The sequence below is a fragment of the Miniopterus natalensis genome, chromosome 11, assembly GCF_054644295.1.
Source record: "Miniopterus natalensis isolate mMinNat1 chromosome 11, mMinNat1.hap1, whole genome shotgun sequence".
NCBI classification, from domain to species: domain Eukaryota; kingdom Metazoa; phylum Chordata; class Mammalia; order Chiroptera; family Miniopteridae; genus Miniopterus; species Miniopterus natalensis.
The window spans coordinates 9,950,594-9,972,314 of record NC_142091.1 but is presented as its reverse complement, the minus strand read 5'-3'; the positions used below and the strand labels follow the sequence as shown (position 1 = coordinate 9,972,314).

General features: G+C 44.3%; 1 protein-coding gene across 2 annotated transcripts; it reads left to right on the top strand.

The window, feature by feature from the left end:
• The first annotated feature begins 4,190 nt into the window (after positions 1-4,190).
• Positions 4,191-14,617, top strand: REXO2 (RNA exonuclease 2). 2 transcript variants are annotated; one of them, XM_087821526.1, is made up of 7 exons: positions 4,191-4,337; positions 5,193-5,276; positions 8,332-8,409; positions 8,984-9,095; positions 10,598-10,706; positions 12,050-12,103; positions 14,202-14,617. In XM_087821526.1, the coding sequence occupies exons 1-7, from the start codon at positions 4,191-4,193 to the stop codon at positions 14,329-14,331; spliced, it is 714 nt and encodes a 237-aa protein (XP_087677652.1). In that variant the 3' UTR covers positions 14,332-14,617. The 2 variants fall into 2 exon arrangements, with proteins under 2 accessions (XP_087677652.1, XP_016064432.1); XM_016208946.2 differs by lacking the exon at positions 4,191-4,337 and adding an exon at positions 4,793-4,825 and having other exon boundaries at positions 14,202-14,616.
• The last annotated feature ends 7,104 nt before the right edge of the window (positions 14,618-21,721 follow it).

Here is a 21,721-nt window from a genome sequence, read left to right as displayed (position 1 = left end):
AATGTATTTTCACTTTGGCATTCTAGCAAGGTGTTTGATACAGCTAAGTATTCTGTGTTTATTGAACTGAACTGAGATAAAATGCCATTCAAATTTCATGAAAACCTTTAGGATGTCTGTTTTGAACAAGGTGCATTTGGAAGATTATGTTTGGTTTATGTTTTTACCTCGCATTTTTTAGTGATATAGGGTGAAGGCAAGAGATTTGTCATCTTTTACTCCTCCCCAGAGCATTATAAGGATGTAAACAGCAGTTATCAGGTATTGGAGTAAACCAGATGTCAACATTCTCAAGAGAAAGTTCCACGCAGGAGGAAAAGAAGAGACATTATCATCAATGAGTAGATCTCCGTGAGTTCCTCCTGCCTGCTTGAAAATGCGTTATAACCTGTGGGACAGTTTACGGTCGTGAGGTAGTGTCATTACTGTGGCGACTACCAACCAGCGCTATTACCACTACCGCATGGCTCTGTGCTCGTGCGATAAAAGTATAAAAATAAACGTATTCTGGAAATTAAAGTCGAGTTTAGTAGGAATGTGATAGAGCATATCAGATACAACTCGTTAGGAACATAACGGTAACAATATTAGGTTTACCAGCCCTGTGACAGTTAACACGAGGCACCGGAGACCTCTCCTAAGGAGAAGTAGAGAAGGATTTTTTAAAAAAATAGGGTTTAGGATGCTCTGGCCCGTGTGGTTCAGTGGTTAGAGCATTAGCCTGAAGGGTCGTGGGTTCGATTCCTAGTCAAGGGCACGTACCTGGGTTGCAGGTTCAATCCCTGGCCCCAGTTGAGGCTCCTGTGGGAGGCAACCAATCGATGTGTCTCTCTCAGGTCAGTGTTTCCCTCCCTCCCTCCCTCCCTCCCTCCCTCCCTCCCCCCCCTTTCTTTCACACTCTCTAAAAATCAATGGAAGAAATAGGGTTTAGGATGATTCTAAGGAAGAATTAAGGGGACTGAGATCACCTCTGGATTGATCGTCACAGTAATCTTTCTTCAAGGGGTGGGAGGAACAAAGCGGCGCTGGGGAAGTCCCGGTAAGAAAGCAGCAATAAAAAAATAAAATTAGAATCCGTGTAAATATTCACCATAACCAAAGGGCAGAAGCAACCCAAGTATCCATCCACTGATGAATGGATAAACAAGGTATGGTATTTGCATACATACAATGAAATATTATTTAGCCATGAAAATGAAGGAAATTCTGACACCTGCTACAACTTGGATGAGTTCGAGGACATTAAGATAAGTAAAATAAGCCAGACCACAAAAGGACCAATACTGTATGGTTTCACTTATATGAGGTACCCTGTGTAGTCAAATTAATAGGGACAGAGAGAATGTTGGTAGACAGCAGCTGGGTGGAAATGGGGAACTAGTATTTAATGGGGATGGGGTTTCAGTTTGGGAAGATAAGGTTCTGGATGCACAACAATATGAATGTACTTAATGCCACTAAACTGCACATTTAAAAATGGTTAAAATGGGAAATTTTATATTATGTATATTTTGCGACAATTAAAAACTGAAAGTAAAATAAATGTAAAAAAAAAAAGATCTAGTGATCTCTTATTATTAGGGAGGATTTGTGTGGCCTTGGCCCTATCCTGTTAGAAACATTGTCATAGATTCTGTTAGAAACATTATAGTCTGACTACCAGCAGTGCAAGAAGCTGACTCAGGGCCTTGTTTCCCTAGAAAATACAAAGTTAAGATAAATGAGGAATGCTGGCTGAAGACCTTTTATCTGAATCTCTGCCCCTGGGTTGGAAACAGGCAGCTTCTCTTGTGTCACAGTGACCTAAATGGCTCAGATTTTTTAAAAGATATTCTATTATCACAAAGAACATCAAATGTCAACGTTTCTCATTGTCTGTGATTTTAAAGGGCAAGAATTCTTGGTCCTATACCCTTGATGTTAATTAACAAAAGCAGTTTTTAAAGGTTCACAACAGATTTGAGAAAAACAAAGTTTCTTAGGGTGGTGTAGCTTTGAGATAAACTGTTAAGGAAAAGGGAAAGAAATGACTGAGTCCACTGTGCGACAAGCTGCTTTCAGATTCTAGGGCTCCACTTTCTTGACTCTGTCCTCTCTCTTATTTACATGGTTTTGATTTGTTAATCTGGTGCATACCTTGTTCTGCTTTAGGACATTAATCTTTAAGATTACGGATCTAATGATATTACATACAAAAACCAGTAAGCTGTAAATCTTACATTATACCGCCATTCACCTAAAATGTGTGGACATTTTTGAAACTTCAGTTTTCATAATAATCTACTTTCACTATAAAAATAATTTTGACTATCCAATATTTTAAAATTATGATAATGCATTTTTGGGGGGAGGATCTCGATCAGAAGGACTTGGGCTCCCAATAAATTTTTAAAAAATCCTCATTTGAGGATATGCTTTTATTGACTTGAGAGAGAGAGAGGAAAGAAGAGAAACATCAATGTGACAGAGAAACATCAATCCACATGAGCCCTGATCAGGGATCAAACCCACAACCTTCTGGTATACAGGACTAAGCTCCGACCAACTGACCCACACCGGCCACGGCTGATAATAAATTTTCAGGATATAAATTCTTAAATGTAAATAGCATGTTGTAATTTGTAATAAAACTGGCCAATGTTCCAGTAGTAACTTTGAAAACAAAAGTTCTTTGGAAATTTAAAGAAATAGTAATACTTTAGGAGGGTGATGAAAAGCCCAATTGATAAAAGGTTATATACTTCAACTGAATCTACTTTCTATGGGCGAAGTTCAAAACTAAGAAAAAACCTAAGACAGAAATGTAGCCTTTTTCGTATAAAGTAGGCTACAAATGAGTAAGAAGCTATAGCAGAACAATGTGACTCATCGGGCAATGCGGCTACAATATATCCACATCCTGCATAATGAAAGTCTCCGCACTGTGTGTACACAATCTGTGCGCGCAATTCGGTGACCCTTCAGAGGGGTTTCTCGGCGCCGGGGCTGGTGGCGCGTCGGGCAGCAAGGGAGGTGAAGGTGAAACGCGCGCCGTCCTTAGCCTGATGAGGCAACAAAGTTTCTCTCTCACAAAACCAGCTCGCCGGGCAGAAAGGACTAGACGACGGATCACAAGCTCTGTAATTAGTGGCAGTAAGACTTTCAGAAAAATATATAGAGCATATTAATTCCAGGGTGAAACCAATGCTGTGACAAGTTGCACTCTGCAAAGAAATTTGTTACTGAATAACCAAGATTTAAGAGACTTGAAAGGTCCTGTTGGTGGCCGTCTTTACCTGGGGAAATGATGGGTTAAATACATTTTCATTAAAACCAAAGCAGCCGCGGCCCTGGTAGCTCAGCCGGCTAGAGCATCCTCCCAACAGGCCGAGGCTGCGGGCTCCCTGGCAGTCCGGCGCCTAAGGCAATGATGTTTTTCTCTCCCTCCCCTCCATCTCTGTCTCTTTTTAAGAAAGAAAACAAAATCAAAGCAGATTACAGAGCAGACTCAGCTCTTTTTAGTCCATTAAAATTTAATTTGCCGCCTGGATTCGTTATACAAGGACTAGATTTAACTTGGAGAACTAAGGGTGGAGTAGGAGGCTTGACCACCGACACCCAGCAGCTGGACCGAGACAGACGCCACCCCTCCCCGAGGACCAAGGACCAGCCTCTGCCAACGCGAGGACGGGCTTCAGCACCCAGCGCGCACCGACGGACGGTGCCAGTGTGCGGAGGGGCGGCAGGTAGTGACCCGCGGGGCGGGTGGGGCTCGGCGCCCGCGGTGAAAAGCAAAGATAGAGTTAAAAAAAACAAACAAAAAACTCCAAAATAGGTAACCGGGTCTTTTTTGGCCAAACAAAGTAAGGAAGTAGTTTAACAACGACGCAGTATACAACTAATCTAAACTCAGGAAATGACTCTTTGAAAGGAATAAACTTAGTTCGGAAAAACAAGCGCGTCCAATAACATCCGAAAACACGTGGCGGGGGCGGAGCAACGGGGCGGAGCAACCGGTCGCGGTCACCGGCGAGACTCTAAGTCCCGTCGTCCTATTCGGCAGTTAAGCCGGGCTGCCCAGCGCGAGCCGGCGCGCTGCCTGCTGGGACTTGTGGTTCGGGCTCCTGCGCCTCCCCGCGGGTTTGCGACGTTTAGCGACCATCGCGCCTGCGCCAGCGCCGGCTCGGCGGGGCCGCGGCTCGTGCCGGGTGATGCTAGGCGGCTCCCTGCGCGCCGGGCTGTTGCGAGGTGTGGGTGGGGGCCGCGGGCAGTTCGGGGCGCGGGGTGTCCTCGAAGGCGGCGCAGCCATGGCGGCCGGGGAGAGCATGGCCCAGCGGATGGTCTGGGTGGACCTGGAGGTGCGTCGGTCGGTGGGGTGAGGGGAGGCGGCGAGGTGCGTGGGGCGCCGGGGTGCGCCCCTCCGGGAGCGGGGTCTGCGGCGGGACGTGGCGGGTGAGCGCCTCCCGGGCGCGGGCGGCGCGGGGCACGGCTGGGGCAGGGGTTCTGCGGGTGCTGGGGGCCCCGCTGGACTCTGGGGTCCCTTCAAAAAGGAGGCGCCACCATATGGCTGCCCCCCGCCTCCCGGCGCCGCCCGGATAGGGACCTCCTGCCTCTCCGGTCCCTTTGAGTTAGGGGTGCGGGGGCACCCCAGCCGGCAGGACGCTGGGTGCTGGAGCGGCACCGGCTCCGGACATGACTCAGCCTTACCCTCCGAGCCACAGACCAGGAAACTGAGGCGGGGGCGCCGCGCGCCGGGCCGCTGCTGCCGTCGGGTTCCCACGCCCCGCCGGGGACCCCCCCCCCCGCCTCAGTGCCCTCGCTCGTGTCTGGAATGGGGGTGATGCCGGTACTTTCTGCGTTGGATTGCGGTGGAGGTCAGGTGGTGTCAGCAGCGTGAAAACTTTGTGAACTCGCAGAGACGCGGCGATACTAGTTATCTCTCTTCCCAAACGCGAGCTCCCGCGCCCGGCGCGGTCTGCGTCTGCCCCAGGGCCAGGCTGCCTGACCTGCCGCAGGCTCTCGGCGAGTGTTTATGGAGTAAATGACTAATGTTTAATGCTTTGAGGGCTTGCCCAAGGAGCATTATTATCTCTTCTGTCTTTACTGTGGGATAGGAATTGAATTTGCTTAAGGGAATTCCTGTTAAATAAACTTGGGTAAAATAGGCCAGAAAGATGGTTTTGTGTGTATTATATATTTATTTTTTATTACAGATGACAGGATTGGACATTGAGAAGGACCAGATTATTGAGATGGCCTGTCTGATAACCGACTCTGATCTCAACATTTTGGCTGAAGTACGAGATGCCCTGTAATAACCTGTACTGTTGAGAGTGTATTGGGGGTCCAGAGATTGTTTTTCCCTATCTCTTTGTTTAAAAAAATAAGATTAAGGTACAAAGTAATGTGCTAGGTCATGCGTGGTAGGGTTGGTACTAGAACCAAAGTAATTCATTTCACAGCCTAGTTATTTTTCAATAAGCTATGCCCCAAATTACGGAAACAGAAATGTTATCATTTACTGAGCACCTACTGTGTGCCAGGCACAGCTCTGAGTGCTTTACATGAATTCACTCTTAATCCTAACGACGGCCATAAGGTAGGTACTGTTACACTCATTTTATAGAGGAGGACATATGGGCGCAGAGATGTTGGGTAATTTACCCAAAGCCGCCTGACTAGTTATTGCAGGAGCCAGGGGTTTAACCCAGGCAGGCTGAGTAAAGTGCCCCTAACCAGTAAGACAACCAGCTGTACAGTCCCATCAGGATTGGCGACTCATGCCAAAGATGACATCTTTCTATCATAACCTTAAATTTAACTTGACTCCATATATGCAGGTTTTGCCTTTTCAACTAGGATGTGATTTTTCTAGATCTGTATTAAGATTTTAGAAAATCTGTTGATGCAGAATCAGAAAATCTTTCTTGTTGACACTAGGCATGATTAAAGTTTTAACATGCTGCTTTTAACTAAAACATTAAACAAAACAAATAAAACACACCTGTTGTCTTTGGGCCACTCATGAAACATTTAATTGTGTGACGGCACCTGATTGGTAGGGATGAAACCCCTGGCCTGGAAGAACAGTGTTCAAATCGTCAGCTGTGGTCAGAGGCAGTGGGAAACTAAGGTAGGAACGTAGTAGGTGTATTTGTGGGAAAGACAGTCTTGTTAAAATAAGTTCCCAGAGGGTACGATTGATGTGTTACTGGCACTGGATAAATTTCATAAACCTATACTTAAGACTGACTTTCTTGGGGAGGTAAGAGAGGGGAGAGGGCATTTATAGAGGAATTACTCTGTCGTGGAGCCCTGGGCATGTGTCCTGGAGTACCTCCTGATAGATCAGCTGGAGGAGAATCAGTAGACTGTATTTGTCATTGTAACAACTAGCTTTAAAAAAAACAACTGCTTTAAATAAACAGACTTATTTAAATAAATAAACAAAGCCCTGAGTTTTAGGTTTGGCTGTTTTATCCTGTCACTTGGAATTTACTAGAGATGAATAGTGAAGAGAAGTGTCTGTGTTTACCAGCCCTGCTTACCCTTGGCTGACGAGGAGGTTTTTCCTTAGACCGTTGATGTCATGGGAAATAGAGACATTTTAATGGACCAGTTAGGATGTGTACCCTGGAGGAAATTTGGCTCTGCTCCCCAGCTGTGGATGTGTGACATTTGTAAACAGACTGAGTCAGATGAGGGTAAGGGTGCTAAAGAATGCTTAGGGGCTGTGGGCACTTCAGCATCAGCTCTGTGGAAAATAGGTTTCATTTTTGTCTATGGGTTTGAGGGAAAATGTTTTATGCTGGTGAGAACAAACATCACACTCCAAAAATTTTTCTGTGGGGGTGGCTTACTGGGATCTAGACTAAGTTAGCCTTAGATTGACAGTAGTTAACTTTTTCATCAGTTTGCTAGAGCCGTTTGTTTGTTTTCTTTAATCCTTGTTTGAGGATATTTTTTCCATTGCTTTTCAGAGAGAACGGAAGGGGGAGAGAGAGAAGGGAGGAGAGGGAGAGAGAATCATTGATGTGAAAGAGACATCGATTGGTTGCCTGCCGCACGAGCCCCCATCAGGGCCCGGGATCGAGCCTGCAACTGAGGTTTGTGCCCTTGGCCGGAATCGGACCTGGGACCCGTCAGTCCGGCGGGCTGATGATCTGACCACTGAGCAAAACTGGCTAGGGTTAGAGCCGTATTTTACAATATGAGGTTTGGTTTTTTAAAAAATATATCAGCAAATTTTTTGCTGCTTCGTGGAGATTGCCATTCCCAGTTTTCTTGTTAGGTTAAAACTTCTTTTTTGTTCTAGGCATCTTTTAGTAAAATTTTAGCCATTTGTTTCAGTGACTGCAAAATGCTTTTACCACCTTAGTAGTAATAATACCTGGGATTTACAGTACTGTTCTTTTAGAGAGTTCAAAGAACTTTCATATCTATAATTTCTTATAGGACGTTAATAAAACGTCCTTTTGATGGGAGGGGGCAGTTTATATCCATTGTACAGAAGAAACTGAGCCGAAGGTGACTTGCTGTAGTGCCACAGAGCTGGGCTTCTGTTACTGCTGGGACTCATCCAGGAGACTCACAGTTGAATGTTCTATGAAATGGAGCTGAGAATTCAAAGGCCACTTTTATTTTTCAGTTGTCACCAAATTACCTTTTTAATTTTTTAATATGAAAACACAGTTAAACAGTGTAATTTTATCCAAAAGATATATGTAGTAAGCGATTGGTTTTTCACCGTGTTCTTCTGCCCCATAATGCTCCCCTGACTTTATATATTTTCTTGGTATTTCATATGCATATATTAATGCGCATATGTATATTTGAGCAAATGTAGGTGAAATATATATATATGTACTGGTCTGCAATTTGATTTTTTCAGTTGGCAATATAGACACTTCAAAATGAACTCATAATTGGGTCAGCAAACTTTTCTTAAAAAGACCAATTAGTAAATATTTTAGGCTTGCAGTGCCGCATACCTGTTGTACATTTGTTTGTTTTACAACTCTGTACCAATGTAAACATTCTTCGCTTGCTGGCAGTAAAGCAGAAAAAGCCACAGGCTGGGCTATAGTTTGCCGACCCTTGATACCTATTTCTTCTCCTAATAAGCTTTTTAGTTTTCAATGGTGTGTGTATGTGTGTGTGCCCATTTATTCTATTTTGCTGTTAGAAACAGTGCTAGAATGAATGAGGACCACTTTTTGAGTTAATCAAGTGCCCTCACCTCTTACTTTCTCTGGTATGTCTATTTAATCCTTAAAGCAGCTTAAACTTGACCTCAGAAACCAAGGTGATCCCTGTTGATTCTGGATGACTAATGGCTTCTCCCACCTGCAGGGCCCTAACCTGATCATAAAACAGCCGGATGAGCTCCTGGACAGCATGTCAGATTGGTGCAAGGAACATCATGGGAAGGTAACACTACCAAATGACAGGATTCCCGCCCTGGGCATGAGTACCCGCGTCTGAATCCTATACCATTGTTGGATGGTATTTTAAAACGGGGTAGCGGAAGATTGCTTGGCGAGCCTGGGAAGCTGCTTTTGTGTTTATTTTTCATCTCTGGGACCTTTCGAGATCATCTCCTGGAGGGCCTCCTTTTTCCTCTCCTGCATTCAGTCTGTCGCCCCCGCGTTGTGGATGGTCAAGTGTTGCTCAGATCAGTCTTTTGGATAAGGTTAGACACCAACTTTCAGACAAGTGGGAAAGCTGCTCTCCTGTTAATAGCTGTTTCTCCCCAGAGGTTATATCCTTGGACTTCAAGTACCACCTCTTTTGACTGGAAATGCTATTAACAATCGGGAACAGAGCTTATTTGACTTGGATTCTTAAGAAAAAAAATCTGTGCAAAGATGGCAGTTTCAGTTTAAACTGGGGCTCTGTAAATGGCCTAAATATTTGCTCATTTTAGAAGTAAAGTTTCATTTTTGATGCCTTTGAAAACTGACTTCATGTGTTTCTGGTGGGTGCTGGGGATTTTCTCTTGCAGTCTGGTCTAACCAAAGCAGTGAAGGAGAGTACAATGACACTGCAGCAGGCAGAATATGAATTTCTGTCCTTTGTACGACAGCAGACTCCTCCGGGGCTCTGTCCACTTGCAGGTAAAATTCAACCCTATGTGTGCCTTGTAGGTAGTCATCTATTTTAGTGGTTTAGAGACTGCAGTTCCAGAAAGATCAGCCAAGACCATCATGTCTTCCACTCACCCTGATTTTTTAAAAAAAATATGTTTTATTGATTTTAGAGAGAGGAGGAGAGGGGGAGAGAGAGAAACATCAGTGATGAGAGTCATTGATTGGCTGCCTCCGGCACGCCCCCTACTGGGGATCCAGGGGTATGGAGCCCACAACCCAGGCGTGTGCCTGGCGGGAATTGAACTGTGACCTCCTGGTTCATAGGTCACTCAACCACTGAGCCACGCCAGCCAGGCCTCTTGCCCTGATTTGGATTATACATCTTTCTTTTGTGTATAATTTATACATGAATAATGGGAAAATGCCCTGAAACCTGATATGAGGTCTGGGGTACTCAGACTAACTCAATAAACATTTCCCCCGTATTTTTATTATGGAGAATTTTTAAATGTACAGAAAAGTTGGATTTAGTGATTGTTAACCTCACATAAGTCACGTTTGTTTGACCTCTCTATTTTTTGTTGGTCATTCAAAAGTAAATTGCAGGCACCATGGTACTTCATCAGACGTTTCCTACGAGTAAGGACATTTTCTTATGTAACCACAATAGCATTATTACATTAAGATAATTAAAAATAATTTAGTAACTTCAGCTGATATCTGGTCCACATTCTAAAGGTTTAATTGTTTTTGAACCAGGGTTTAATCAAGGCTCATGCATTTCACTTGGTTATTATGTCTCTAGTCTCTTATTCTAAAAGGTCCACCTGTGTTTTTCCCCTCGTGACATTGACTTTTTAAAGAAACCAAGCCAGTTCTAGGTTTTTGAAAGCACTGCCTTGTCAGGGAAGCTAATGTTCTATGGAGATGTATTTGAATTTGTATGTGTAAATTGATATAGTAACTAACGTTTTTCTTAAACATTCATAAAAAGTTTTGACATTAAATATTAGAGCACATATTGTATAAATTTTCCCCCTTGCCAATGTAGCTGGTGTCTGTTTTGCAGTTCTCATTTAAAATTTAGTGTTTTTAATATAAATTACTGTACGGGAACATGAGTGATATGGTTTGTTAAAACTGGAATGTAAATAAAGGTTTCAACTTATGTGATTCATTAAAAGTTAAATTTTTAGTGTTAGTGTGGATTTTGTGACATTGGGAGAAAATTTGCATGTCTGGTTGATATAAAAAAGTAACAGATAGATTTGTGCATTGTTTTAAGTATGTAGAATGATAGATTTATCTTTTTGTCCAGAAAGAGACCATTTACAAATTTGTGAACTAGACTAGCTATATACTCAGAATCTGCACTTGTAACCTAATCAGACGCACTCACATCTGAGGTGCTTTTAGGATTTGTTTGAATTAAAAAAATTATCTCCGTTACATATGTAGTTTAAGAATTTTTATATCCTGTTGTATACTACTAGAGATACATAGCTGCGGTGTACTTCGTGTCTTTCTAGGAAATTCAGTTCATGCAGATAAGAAGTTTCTTGACAAATACATGCCCCAGTTCATGAAACATCTTCATTATAGAATAATTGATGTGAGCACTGTTAAGGAACTGTGCAGGTAAGGGCTATATTTAGGAACCATTAAGTTGTCTCATTTAGCATGCTTTAATTGAGAATTTGTGGAAAGCAATTGACTAGAGCTGTAGAATTTGGACGCAAAGTGGGCGTATAACTTCCTCATCACATACTTGCTTGGACAGGGCCGTAATTTATTCTGGACTAGTGAGAATTGGGGGGAACAGTGTCAAAAATCTTCCATATGAATTTTATTAACCCAGCAAATTTATTGAGCACCCATTCTGGGCCATGTGTTGGCCTGCGTGCTGGGACCATATAGATGGAAAGCCCTTAAGGAGCTTAGACTTCAATGGGTGGAAAGGTGTCGACCCTGTAACGGGAATGTGCGTACAGAGTGCTGAAGGCGTGAGGGAAGGAGCACCCGAGTGCTGGCGTGAGGGGACTGGGAGAAGTTCACGGAGGAAGTAACTTTCAAGTTGAGGTTTAAAGAAGGGTGGAAGTTTTCCACGTAGTAAGTGAGAAGAGAGCATTCTGGAGAATGGGAAGAGGTGTAAAGATGTGAGGGAGCAGGAAGATAGACACAAAACAAGTTCAAGGGATTGCAGATAGTTCATTAGTGCCGGGGTGCAAAGCGTGAGGTTGGAAAAAGGGGGAGGCGAGGCCCAGTTAGGAAGGGCTTGTATGCCATGCTGAGGAGGCTGAATCTTGTAGGGCGGGCTTCCTTTGAGAAGTGTAAATAAATAGAGGAGTGATAGGATTAGATCATACTTATTAGCAGGTGGCAGGAAGAGAGGTAGGGAATAAGAAAGGCGACTCTGCACCGTCTTGGAGAGAGGAGTGAGCTGGGGAGATGGCAGCTGGGTGGTAGAGGGTGTGGGGTAAAGTATTTGAGAGAAGTCGTGGGGCTGGCGTTGAATGCTTGGGTGGGAAGCAGGGAAAGGGAAGGGAGATGAAGGGTTCTAGTGTTTCTAGTTTGGGCAGTTAGGTGGATGGTGGAACTGTTCAGAGGGAAAGAGGAAAGCCAGAGAGATTCGGTAGATGGAAGGGAGGTGTTGAGGACAGCGGGTGTGGTTTATATAGTTGAATTAGAAGTGTCTGATGGGTTTTCAGGTGCTGTCCCCAGCGGTCAGTTGGATGTCCGTGACAGACCCAGGAGAGGGCTGGGCTGGAGTGACAGACTGCGGAATCCTCGGCATGGTTGAGCTTGCCCAAAGAGAATACATAGCCCGGGGAGAGGAGAGGGTGGAAGGTAGAGAGGCCCAGGCAAGGAGGCAGCTTGATAGTCGCAACCCGAATGCCTTTTTCCGTTAATAAGTTGCTTACAAAGTTACTCAGCATATTTGAGACACTTGCCTTTGAGAGTTCCGTTTTTGCTGTGTATAGACGCTGGTACCCGGAAGAATATGAATTTGCACCAAAGAAGGCTGCTTCGCACAGGTGAGTTTGGGTCCTTCCAGTGCTTGGCAGTCTGACCTGCCGGGTTCCTGACTGCGCGAAATAACGTCTTCTCACCCTTTTCCTTGGGGGGCAATAGAGGGCAACTCGCACAAAGAGGACTTTCTCTTGCTAAGACTGCCAGAAATTCTGGTCAGGGTTCTAGCGTTCCTTTGAGGTATGTAGGGCTTTATGTCTTCACTGCAGTTTTAAAACTTTTAGATGAACGAGTTTGTAGGTATGTAGAACTAATTTTTCTGGTAATGAGCATTATTAATTTTTTTCCAACCAAGAATATAAACTCGTAGCCATTTAAAATTAGAACACTTTGTGCACCATTGTGTGTTACAGTGAATGTAACTCTGACACTTTTTAGTTTTTCAGAATGTTTCTCTTATGTTTGCAACTTTAGGAACAAGTATACAAGGAATTTAAAAATCTTATGTATTTAGTGTCCTCTTTTACTTTTTGATTTTTGTTGTCTTTCAGAAGGAAAATAAAACTTGATGGGGGAATTAGTAGCTGGCCCCCAAGGGCAGCATTTGGTTCATCCATTTACTGTGCTCCCACTATGTGCTGGGGACAGTTTTAGGCAAACATAAAAAGACCAATCCCTGCTCTAAAGAGTCTGACATTAGTTTTTTAAAATTGGACTTGCATGGACTATAGCACAGTAATACATGGGTAGAATATCTTGTCTGAAATAATTGGGGTTTGATGTATTTTGGATTTCAGAATTTTTCAGGCTTTAGTGATTATTATGTAATACCCATAACAGGCTGAGGAAGCACCCCATAATAAAAAACATTGATATTTCTGCAGTGAAATGTACAGATAATCACACTCAGTGGCATTTCCTCAGTTCAGTATTGGTCAGGTTTTACCACATTATGGGTTAGAAAAGTACTGTGGGTTTTCAGGTCTTTTTTGGATTTCAGTATTGTGGGTAGGATGTTGTGTCCCTTGATTTAGCCAGAGGCGGTATTTTTGATAGTTTCAGCTCCACCATACATATCCAGGACCTGGGAAGAAAGCAAAATGTTACCTTAACCACAGAAGCACCCGTTGTAAAACTCCTACACTAAAGCCGGTGCAGCTCAGCCTCTAGAAGAGGCCCTTGGCCCGCCATTGCGAGCCCAGCGCCTCACCCGCACGCCGTCTGGTCATCTTGGTTACCTGACATCCGAGACGACAGCCCATGAGCGGCAGCTGGTGGAGCGGCTCGGAGGCAGCCGCCCCTGATTACGCACAGCCCGTCACGGGCGGGGGCTGGACCTCTTTCATGGTTAGGTGGTGTCTGGTAATTGATGTTTGCTGTGCTGAGTCACGGGTTATGTTCCAGGATGGCAGGATATTTTGTGCAAGGACGTCACTAAATATTGCTCAGTGCTTCCCAGACTGCTCCTTGAACTGTTAATTTTTCCACAGATATGGCCCATTAAGTTTTAGAAATACTGTGTATATAGTACAACCTCCTCTTGGCAGTTCACAGTACACATTAGTATATTAAATGCTTTGCGAAGGACTTCAAAAAAGAAATGAAATGTTTAATCTAGCTTTCCCTAAACTTCCTTGACTCTGGAATTCTTTCTTTCTGTGGAATACCTCACCATCTTATGGAACTGTTTTGGGAAACTTTAAATCTCATGTATTAGAAAAAAATTTTTTTTTGGTAAAACAATTTAAAAAAGCACTTATATTTGCTTTACTGAAATGTTCCAGTTCTCCCTTTTTAAATTTCTTTTTTAAACATTTTTTTATTGATACCTAGGGAGGGAGGAAGGGGGGGAGAGAGAACCATCGACATGAGCGCGAAATATCAGTCAGCCGGCTGCCTCCTGCACAGCCCCACCGGGAATTGAGCCTGCAACCTGGGCGTGTGCCCTGGCCCGGGATCCAACCGGCAGCCTTCTGGTGCATGGGGGGACGCCCAGCCAACTGAGCCACACCGGCCGGGGTGAAGTGTCCCAGTTCTCGATGTCAGATAGTGGCATTTATACCAGTGCCTGTTGTGAAGTTATTTATACGAGTTATGCTCTGTAAAGGGGTCATTGCCACTGTTCTGGGGCATTTCAGTTCAGTGCAATATGTTTGCTTGTAGGGCACTGGACGACATTAGCGAAAGCATCAGAGAACTTCAGTTTTACCGAAATAACATCTTCAAGAAGAAAACAGACGAGAAGAAGAGGAAAATCATGGAAAACGGGGAGAACGGGAAGACTGTGAGCTGACGCCGGTGCCACCACTCAGGTCTCTGGGAGCAGCTCTGGTGGTGTTGTTCACGCCGATTGCTTGGCAGGCACCCCCTCTCCGTTACCTCGCACCTCCAGATTACTCAAGCAGACAGCACCTGAAATACTACTTTTCCCCTAACACGCTGTTTTCATTTATGACACAGCAGCAACTTTGTAAGTGCCGAGTCATGCCCATCCCTTGGTACAAATCTGCATTTGCTTTTAGACCATTTCTTTTGTTTTTTTAAAAAGAATAAAGCTAGTTCTATTGAAATGCAAACCTTTTCGTACCATCCCTTCTTTAGTAGTTTCATCATTGTAGAATGATGGCCTTTCCTTTCTTTCTCATTGGTATGGCTAACGTTGAGATTGTCATAATGCCACTGGGGATGGGTTAAGTTTCTTACGTGAAACAGGAAGGGAACTTGTTCTGCTTTGCTTTACACGTCAAGGGTAGAACAACCTGAGATAGAGTCAGAGAAGCAGGTTTGGGTTCGTTGTCATAGTTATGGAATTAACAAGCTTGGAATAGCTGCTCTTCACTGTATTCAAGAAATTCAGGTCAGCCATCCGACAGGGAGTCTAGCAATAGCTCAGGTTTATTGAGTAGATACTGTGTGCGAGGCCGTCACTGGGCTGCGTTTGTGGAACGTGACTCGGTGGCTGCCCCAGGCCCGATGGTCAGGAAGTATTGGCGAAGGGATTCAGTTTGACCATCTTAACTCGTGTGTGCCTAGAGCACAGCACCTAGGTGATCCTCAGCCCGAGGGCACGTGAGCATCGCGTGTCTGTGGAACACACGTCGTTCTGACGGGCCTCCTTAAGAACCCGGAACTGGGAGAGCCCACAGGAGCCTGTCCTTCCTAGAGGACCACGGGACTGGCGGGCTTCTGTAGTGGCCGCCAGGCACATTGCGAACTCGAGCGTGGCCATGTGTGAACAGAGCGGTGTGACCCTACCGTGTGAGAGTTACAGGTACAGAAACCACTAGGTAGGTCGCAGTTTTCTCATAGTTTCATCCCCTAAGTTGTTTTACTTACACGGCAGCCTAGTGAGTGGAGAGAGACTTTAGTATAACTTTTCCCAAATGTGTGATTTAAGGTTCAAATTCACGAGTGGAGTGTGTGTGAACTGATGAAAACAAGCCTGCTGACTTGTCTGGCCGCTGGGAGAGCCGCGGGCGTCCCCCCGGTACCGGCTTCAGTGTTCTGGAGACAGGGTGTGCGACCGGCAGGGACGGGGCTCTGAGTCAGGCTCCGGGTTCACACCGGCTCCCTGCCAGGTTCGCTTTTCTAAGCCTCGCTTTTCTCACCTACAAAGTGAGAATCACGGCACCTGACTCAGAACCGTCAGAAGCCAGCATTCACGGAGCGCGGTTCTGAGCCCAGCGCCCGGCGCAGCGAGCGCCAGTGGCGGAAGCCCACGCGTCCTGACGCGGGTGGACTCGGTGGCGGCCTCTGGGGAAGGTCCGTGACGGGTGAGCGCGGCGGGGACGCTGTCTTAGTGTTCACTTGGTGCCCGTGACCCTAGGATGCTGAGGACTGTTACAGCCACACTGACCGTGCGGCCGTGACTGGTGCGTGCTTCTCACTAAAATTTCACAAGATAGTCTTTGTCCTTAGTTGACTCAGGAATGTTACAAATTCTATTGCAAGAAAAGATAAAAACACTGGGCTTGCGAAAGAAGTCCATCCGGAGCAGACAGTGCTGCCGAAGCTGCAGGATCCCCCCCGCACAGCTGGCCCGTGCGCGCCGGGTTAGCCGAGCCCCCCCATTTAGTTTTCTTCGGAGTTTTAACTCCTGGTGTCTGTTTTAAATCTTGCGTCACGGGAATGGCCAGCTTACTGACTTCGTGTTTTGTTCTGTGTCTTCATTATGTAGCAGGTGTTAATTTTTAGTGACATAATTGGCAGCCTGTGAGAGGAGCCAGCCGGGTCTGATGCAAGTCTGTGTGAAGACAGGGTGGGTCAGCGGTTAGTTCATTATTTAATAATCTGCTTACAAATAAGAAATAGGAATTTGTAGTGCTGGTGTAATTCCACAGGGATTCCCGGAGCTCTGGAGTAATTTCTGTAAAACGCACTGCAAATTCCTTTAAAGATAACTGCAGCCTTAAAAATGATCAGTGTGTTTAGCGGAACTTGCCACTCCAGCGCCCCTGGGGCGCTTCATTCAGTGGCTCCTCCTGTCTGCGCCATAATTACCCTGCAGCTATATTCTTAGGGTCATCCAGGTACGGTCCCCGCCTTAACTCATGAGGGGAGGGAGCCCCTGTGGCGGGGGCGCCCAGTCAGAGCCCCTTGATGGCTGTGGTCCTCTAGCCACTGGGCAGGAAAGACCCCATTTTCCAGTGGCGTAGCCACAGGAGATGGAAATGGAGCCCGAGACACTGTGTTTCCTTTATTATTAAACCAGCTGCCAAATTCATGGGGAAAATGATAGTTTCCTTTGGCAGAACTAGTTCCTGTATGTGCAAGCCTTGAAGGAAAAGTAACGAAGAGCTTGTCAAAATGTTCACGTTCAATTTTGTCATTAAATAAAATTTGACACATTGATTGCTTTGTGACAGTGCGTGAAAGTCCTAGGTACACTCCAGTGCCCTAAGATCTTAAAAAATTAATAAGCAGCAAGGACAGTAGAAAATGGGATGTTGCTAGGATGAGACATCTGTAGCAGATTGATGAGAATAAAAACTATTATATATCTCTTGATGAGGCAAAAGCTATTATACTATCTATTGATACTGTATTTCTGTTGTGCAAGTTAATCAATTTTAGTTATTTGAGCAAAGCTTTTAATTGTATGTGGGTGTTTTTTCTTCTTTTTTTTTTTTTACTCCTGATAAGACATAGCCATGCTGGTAATGTGAATGACAAGTTCCTCCCTCACTGAGTATTTTCTGTTAAACAGAGGAATTTTTTATGAGGGTAGATCTTAAATCTTAACACACACACACACTCGGGTAACTGTAGAGGTGATGGATCAGTTATCTTGACGGTGATTTTTTTTTCACAGTGTATACATTTACATAAAAAATATCAAGTTGTGCACCTTAAATATATTTCTGTATGTCAGAGATATCTCAATAAAGTTGTTAACGTGTATGTTTGAAACACTGCTAAGGAGAAGGGATTAGAAGTCTTCATTCTGCTAGAATGCAGGCAGATGTAATAGTTGCTTTGATAACTGAGTTGTCAAGTTGGATGCATAGGACGTGAGACTTAGCTTGGTCTTCAGGATAATTTAATCCATTTAGTCTTGCACCTGGGTTATAATACCACTGGTGTTCTGTGATACAGAAAACAAAAGTCTCTCATTAGGAATACGCCCTAGAAAACGGGAAGGTTGGGGAGTGGGAAGCAAAGCTATGTTCTTGTGCAAAGAAAACATGCCATGAACAGCCTTCAGAGTCCTTGGGGATCCAGAGTAAGTTGCATAATTTGGTTTGCACAACATGTGAATGTACTTAATGCTACTGAACTGTACACTTAAGAATGTCAAAAATGGTACATTTTGTTTTATGTACATTTTCACAAAATACGTAGTTTGCCATGACCCATTTTCAGAATGATCCGGTCTTAGGACCAACGTGTAATGGGACTCGGCTTGGGGCGCCGAACCCTGGGGCTCCCGCTTAGGCCCCTGAGAGGAGTAACTTCCCAGTATGTTCCGGCAGGAAGTGGGCCATTTGAGGCCGAGCTCTCTGCTGTGTCAGCGTCAAAGCGGTGTAAGGAATTGCTGGTTTTGTTTACAAAGGAGCTTTAACAAATTAATATCCTTTGGGAGCATCTAACCTCCTCGTTTCCAAACTTAGCCATGTGAGTTGGGGCAGAGATGTTTTTGAATTCTGAGTTAGGGGTACTTCTTGGATAAGCTAGATGAATAGGCTCGCGGAGACTGCCCGGGAACCCAGCCCTGTTTTGTTCCTGTGAAAAAACTCCCGTTTTGCATTCCATCTCACCAGCTCACAACTTACTGAACAATAGACTTAATTCATTGTTAACAGTTTTATACTTTCACTCATCTTGCTTATACTCTCTTTGTTCAAATTATTAATGAATTTTTTTATACACACTCCCGTCTTTGCCATTCTAGGGGTTCTAAAGTACCTTGTTATATCCTTCCACCACCTTGTTTTGTCTCTAGAGTCTTCTGTGAAATAGGTCGACATGATAGCCCAGTCATTTTATGTTTATATTCAACAACCAGCAGGAAGCAATTTTAGGATAACTAAAAACTAGGACAGATGTTAGGGACACTTAAGTCCTAGCCCTCCCTAGAGTGGAACTGGAGCAAAGGTTGCTTCTGTTCGAACTATTTATGTAAAATACAAGCTTCCAGAATGTGGGGATTAGCATTGCATGCTCCAGGGCCAACTCTTGCTAGGAAACCTGTTCCCTCCTCAGACTCAGTATTTGGTTTTATAAATAGCAAAATGTTTACATTATTTGGATACTCCATGGAGGTTGCCAACTTCTATTTTGCCAAGTAAGGATGTTAAAAATACCGTCTCCTATCACTTCAGTTTAATAAAAGAAGAGACATTTTCAAACACATAAAGAAAGGGTCATAGTTCAGAATAAAGGAAGGTACTTTAAATTGAATACATGTAGTTTTGTGAAAAATCCAGTTGTGTCCTCATTTTTTGCATTGCACTTTAGATTAAAAAACATACCAACTTCATTCTTGGCTGGTATCAGTCCCTAGACCGGAGTTTGGGAATTACTGGTGTATTATTCCTGGGACTTCAGTCCAAAACACTCCTGGAGGAGTGGAAGAGAGAAGTTGTATTTTATACTATGCACTTACTCTTTTTTCTCCAAGTTACTAAATGAGAAGACTTGGAAGATATCCACAGACCTTTCGATCTAGTTGAGATAAACTGTGTGGTATGTTAGTGGTCAGAGCATCAGGGGAAGGCACTTTGTCCGTGTATTTTATACACACTGTTGACCTTGTACGGCCCTCCCATGTGATTCCAGGAATGCTGTGAATTCCTTGATGTTTACAGTTTTGACGTCCTGAAATTGGTTTTATGTGACCTTTAGCTGTATAGGTATTGATATGCAAACATTTGCTCTCTGAGAACGTGTGGGAGGAGAGGACAGTTATGAGTTTTGAAATTATTTTAGAGTTTCAGGTAGAGCCTGAAGAAAATTTATTTTTATTTTTATGTCTTTATTGATTTCAGAGAGAGGAAGGGAGAGAGAGAGAGAAACATCAACGATGAGAGAATCATTGATCGGCTGCCTCCTGCACGCCCCCCACTGGGGACTGAGTCCGAGACCCGGGCGTGTACCCTGACCGGGAATCGGACCTCGGGCTCTTGGATCCTAAGTTTATGCGCAAATGCTGAGCTGCGCTGGCCAGGCAACCTGAAAAAATTTTAAAGTAATTTTATTTTAATTAAAACCTAAATCTAGTTTAAGCTTGAAGAATATAGATGTTTCCTTGGTTAATACTGGTTTTTGAGAAAAGCCTGACAGATACTTTTAAACATTGAGTTACTGAGAAGAACCTTGGGAATGGAGTGTCAGAGACCATTGATAAAAACAGTTCTAAAATTATATGGCAGAATGACCCTCTCTTTGGGAATTTCTTCTGTAAAAATACATCTTAAACTACTAAGTGTGATAGCACACATCCATACCTGGAGAATTAAGTTAGATATTTAGTTGATGGGGGGAAAGAACAATTATATAATTAAGGATTCATTCTTTCACTTACTATTTCAAAATATTTATTGAAGTTTCCTATTTGTGTTGAGTACTGTTTTAAAGCTTGGAGATTTCAGCGAGGAGTTAGGCATCTCACATAGCTTGTGCTCTGTTGAGCAAGACAGATAATACAGAAGTAAAAAGCTAATTGCACTGTTCAATGAGAAGATGCTATGGGAAAGACAAATGGTGGTGGCAGCTGGGGAGCAGGAAGGGCTACTTTATTTTTTTATTTTTTGTTAACCTTCACCCAATGATTTTTAGGAAGAGTGGGAGGGAGAGAGATGTGAGGGAGACACATTGGTTGCCTCCTGCCTGGGGCCAGGGATCGACCCTGCAACCCTTGACCAGGAGTTGAACCCACAGCCCTTTGGTGTGGGGGATGATGCTGTAATCGCTGAGCCACACCGGCCGGGGCAGGAAGGGCTATTTAAATAGAATGACTAGAGCAGGTCCCCTTGACCAGGTAACACTGTAGTCTAGTCCAGAAAGATGGGAAGGGAGCTGTAGGAGGCACAGAGAACTATGGCCTTGAGGTAGTGAGGAACTTAGTGTGTACTTGGAACTGTCAGGAGATCACCTTGGATGGAGCTTCGTGAGCTAAGGGAGAAGGGGACACGAGGCTCTGTAACAGGGCCCTAGTAAGCCTTTGCTTAATGAATGAGTTTAAGCTTTTTACAGCCTTAATTTGGGCAAATCCTTATTGCATACTAAAAGTTCTTATTGAAGAAAAGAAGGCAATAATGAGTGAGGTTGATATCCCAGGGGATGCCGGTCAGCTGGTCAACTCAGAGACTTGAGAGCGGGATCTCAGTTGGGCACCCACATTTTGGGTTCCACGTTACAGGCTCAGACATTTTATTTCATCTACAGTAGACCAATCCCTTAAGGAGGAGCTATACCACCAAGCACACAGGGGATTGTTGTGTAATTATGATACGGATCAGTTTCCATTGGAGGCTTTTTTTAATGACAAAATACCACATTAATGTGTGCCGAATGGGGCATCCTTTTTCCAGTATCAGGGCACTGGGAAAATGCATTTGTAATCAGAAGCCCACTGTGTGAATTTAAGTACCATCAAGAAAGTCTTGAGGAATATTCTGTGTGGGTCAAGTTGATGCTGGCTGAAATACCTGCTCCACGATGAAGAGAACCAATGTTACACGTGCTCTCCAGGCTTTCTGTCTGTTTAGAACAGGACAGGATTTACGTGTACTTTCAGCTCACTGGTTTGCTTTCACGAGGCTTCCTTTCTCGCTTCTTTTGACATAGTTTCCGTTTTGTATGTATCTTTTGTTTTGTCTCTTCTGAGGGAGACACACTCCAAATGTCCCACCTCTGAGCAGCACTCCCTTCCCCGGGCAGAGCTGAGCTCAGCAGGGTGGGGCCAACAGGACTTGGACCCACAGATCCAGACAGTCTCCTGTTGGGGGTGGTGTCAGTAAGCCTGTAGGAGGGAGGTGGGCACTTCTTCCTCTTCCTGGACAAGAGACATGCACTAAAGATCCCAGCTCCAAGCAGCTCTCAATTCTATTCACGGGCCTGAACTCAGCAGGGTGGGGCCACAGGGAGTGGAAGGGCAGGCCAGGTCATGTAACTTGGGGGTCACCGCCAGCTGTGCACTGAAGGTGGGAAGAATTGTCCTCTTTCCAAAGCTACACAGTTCA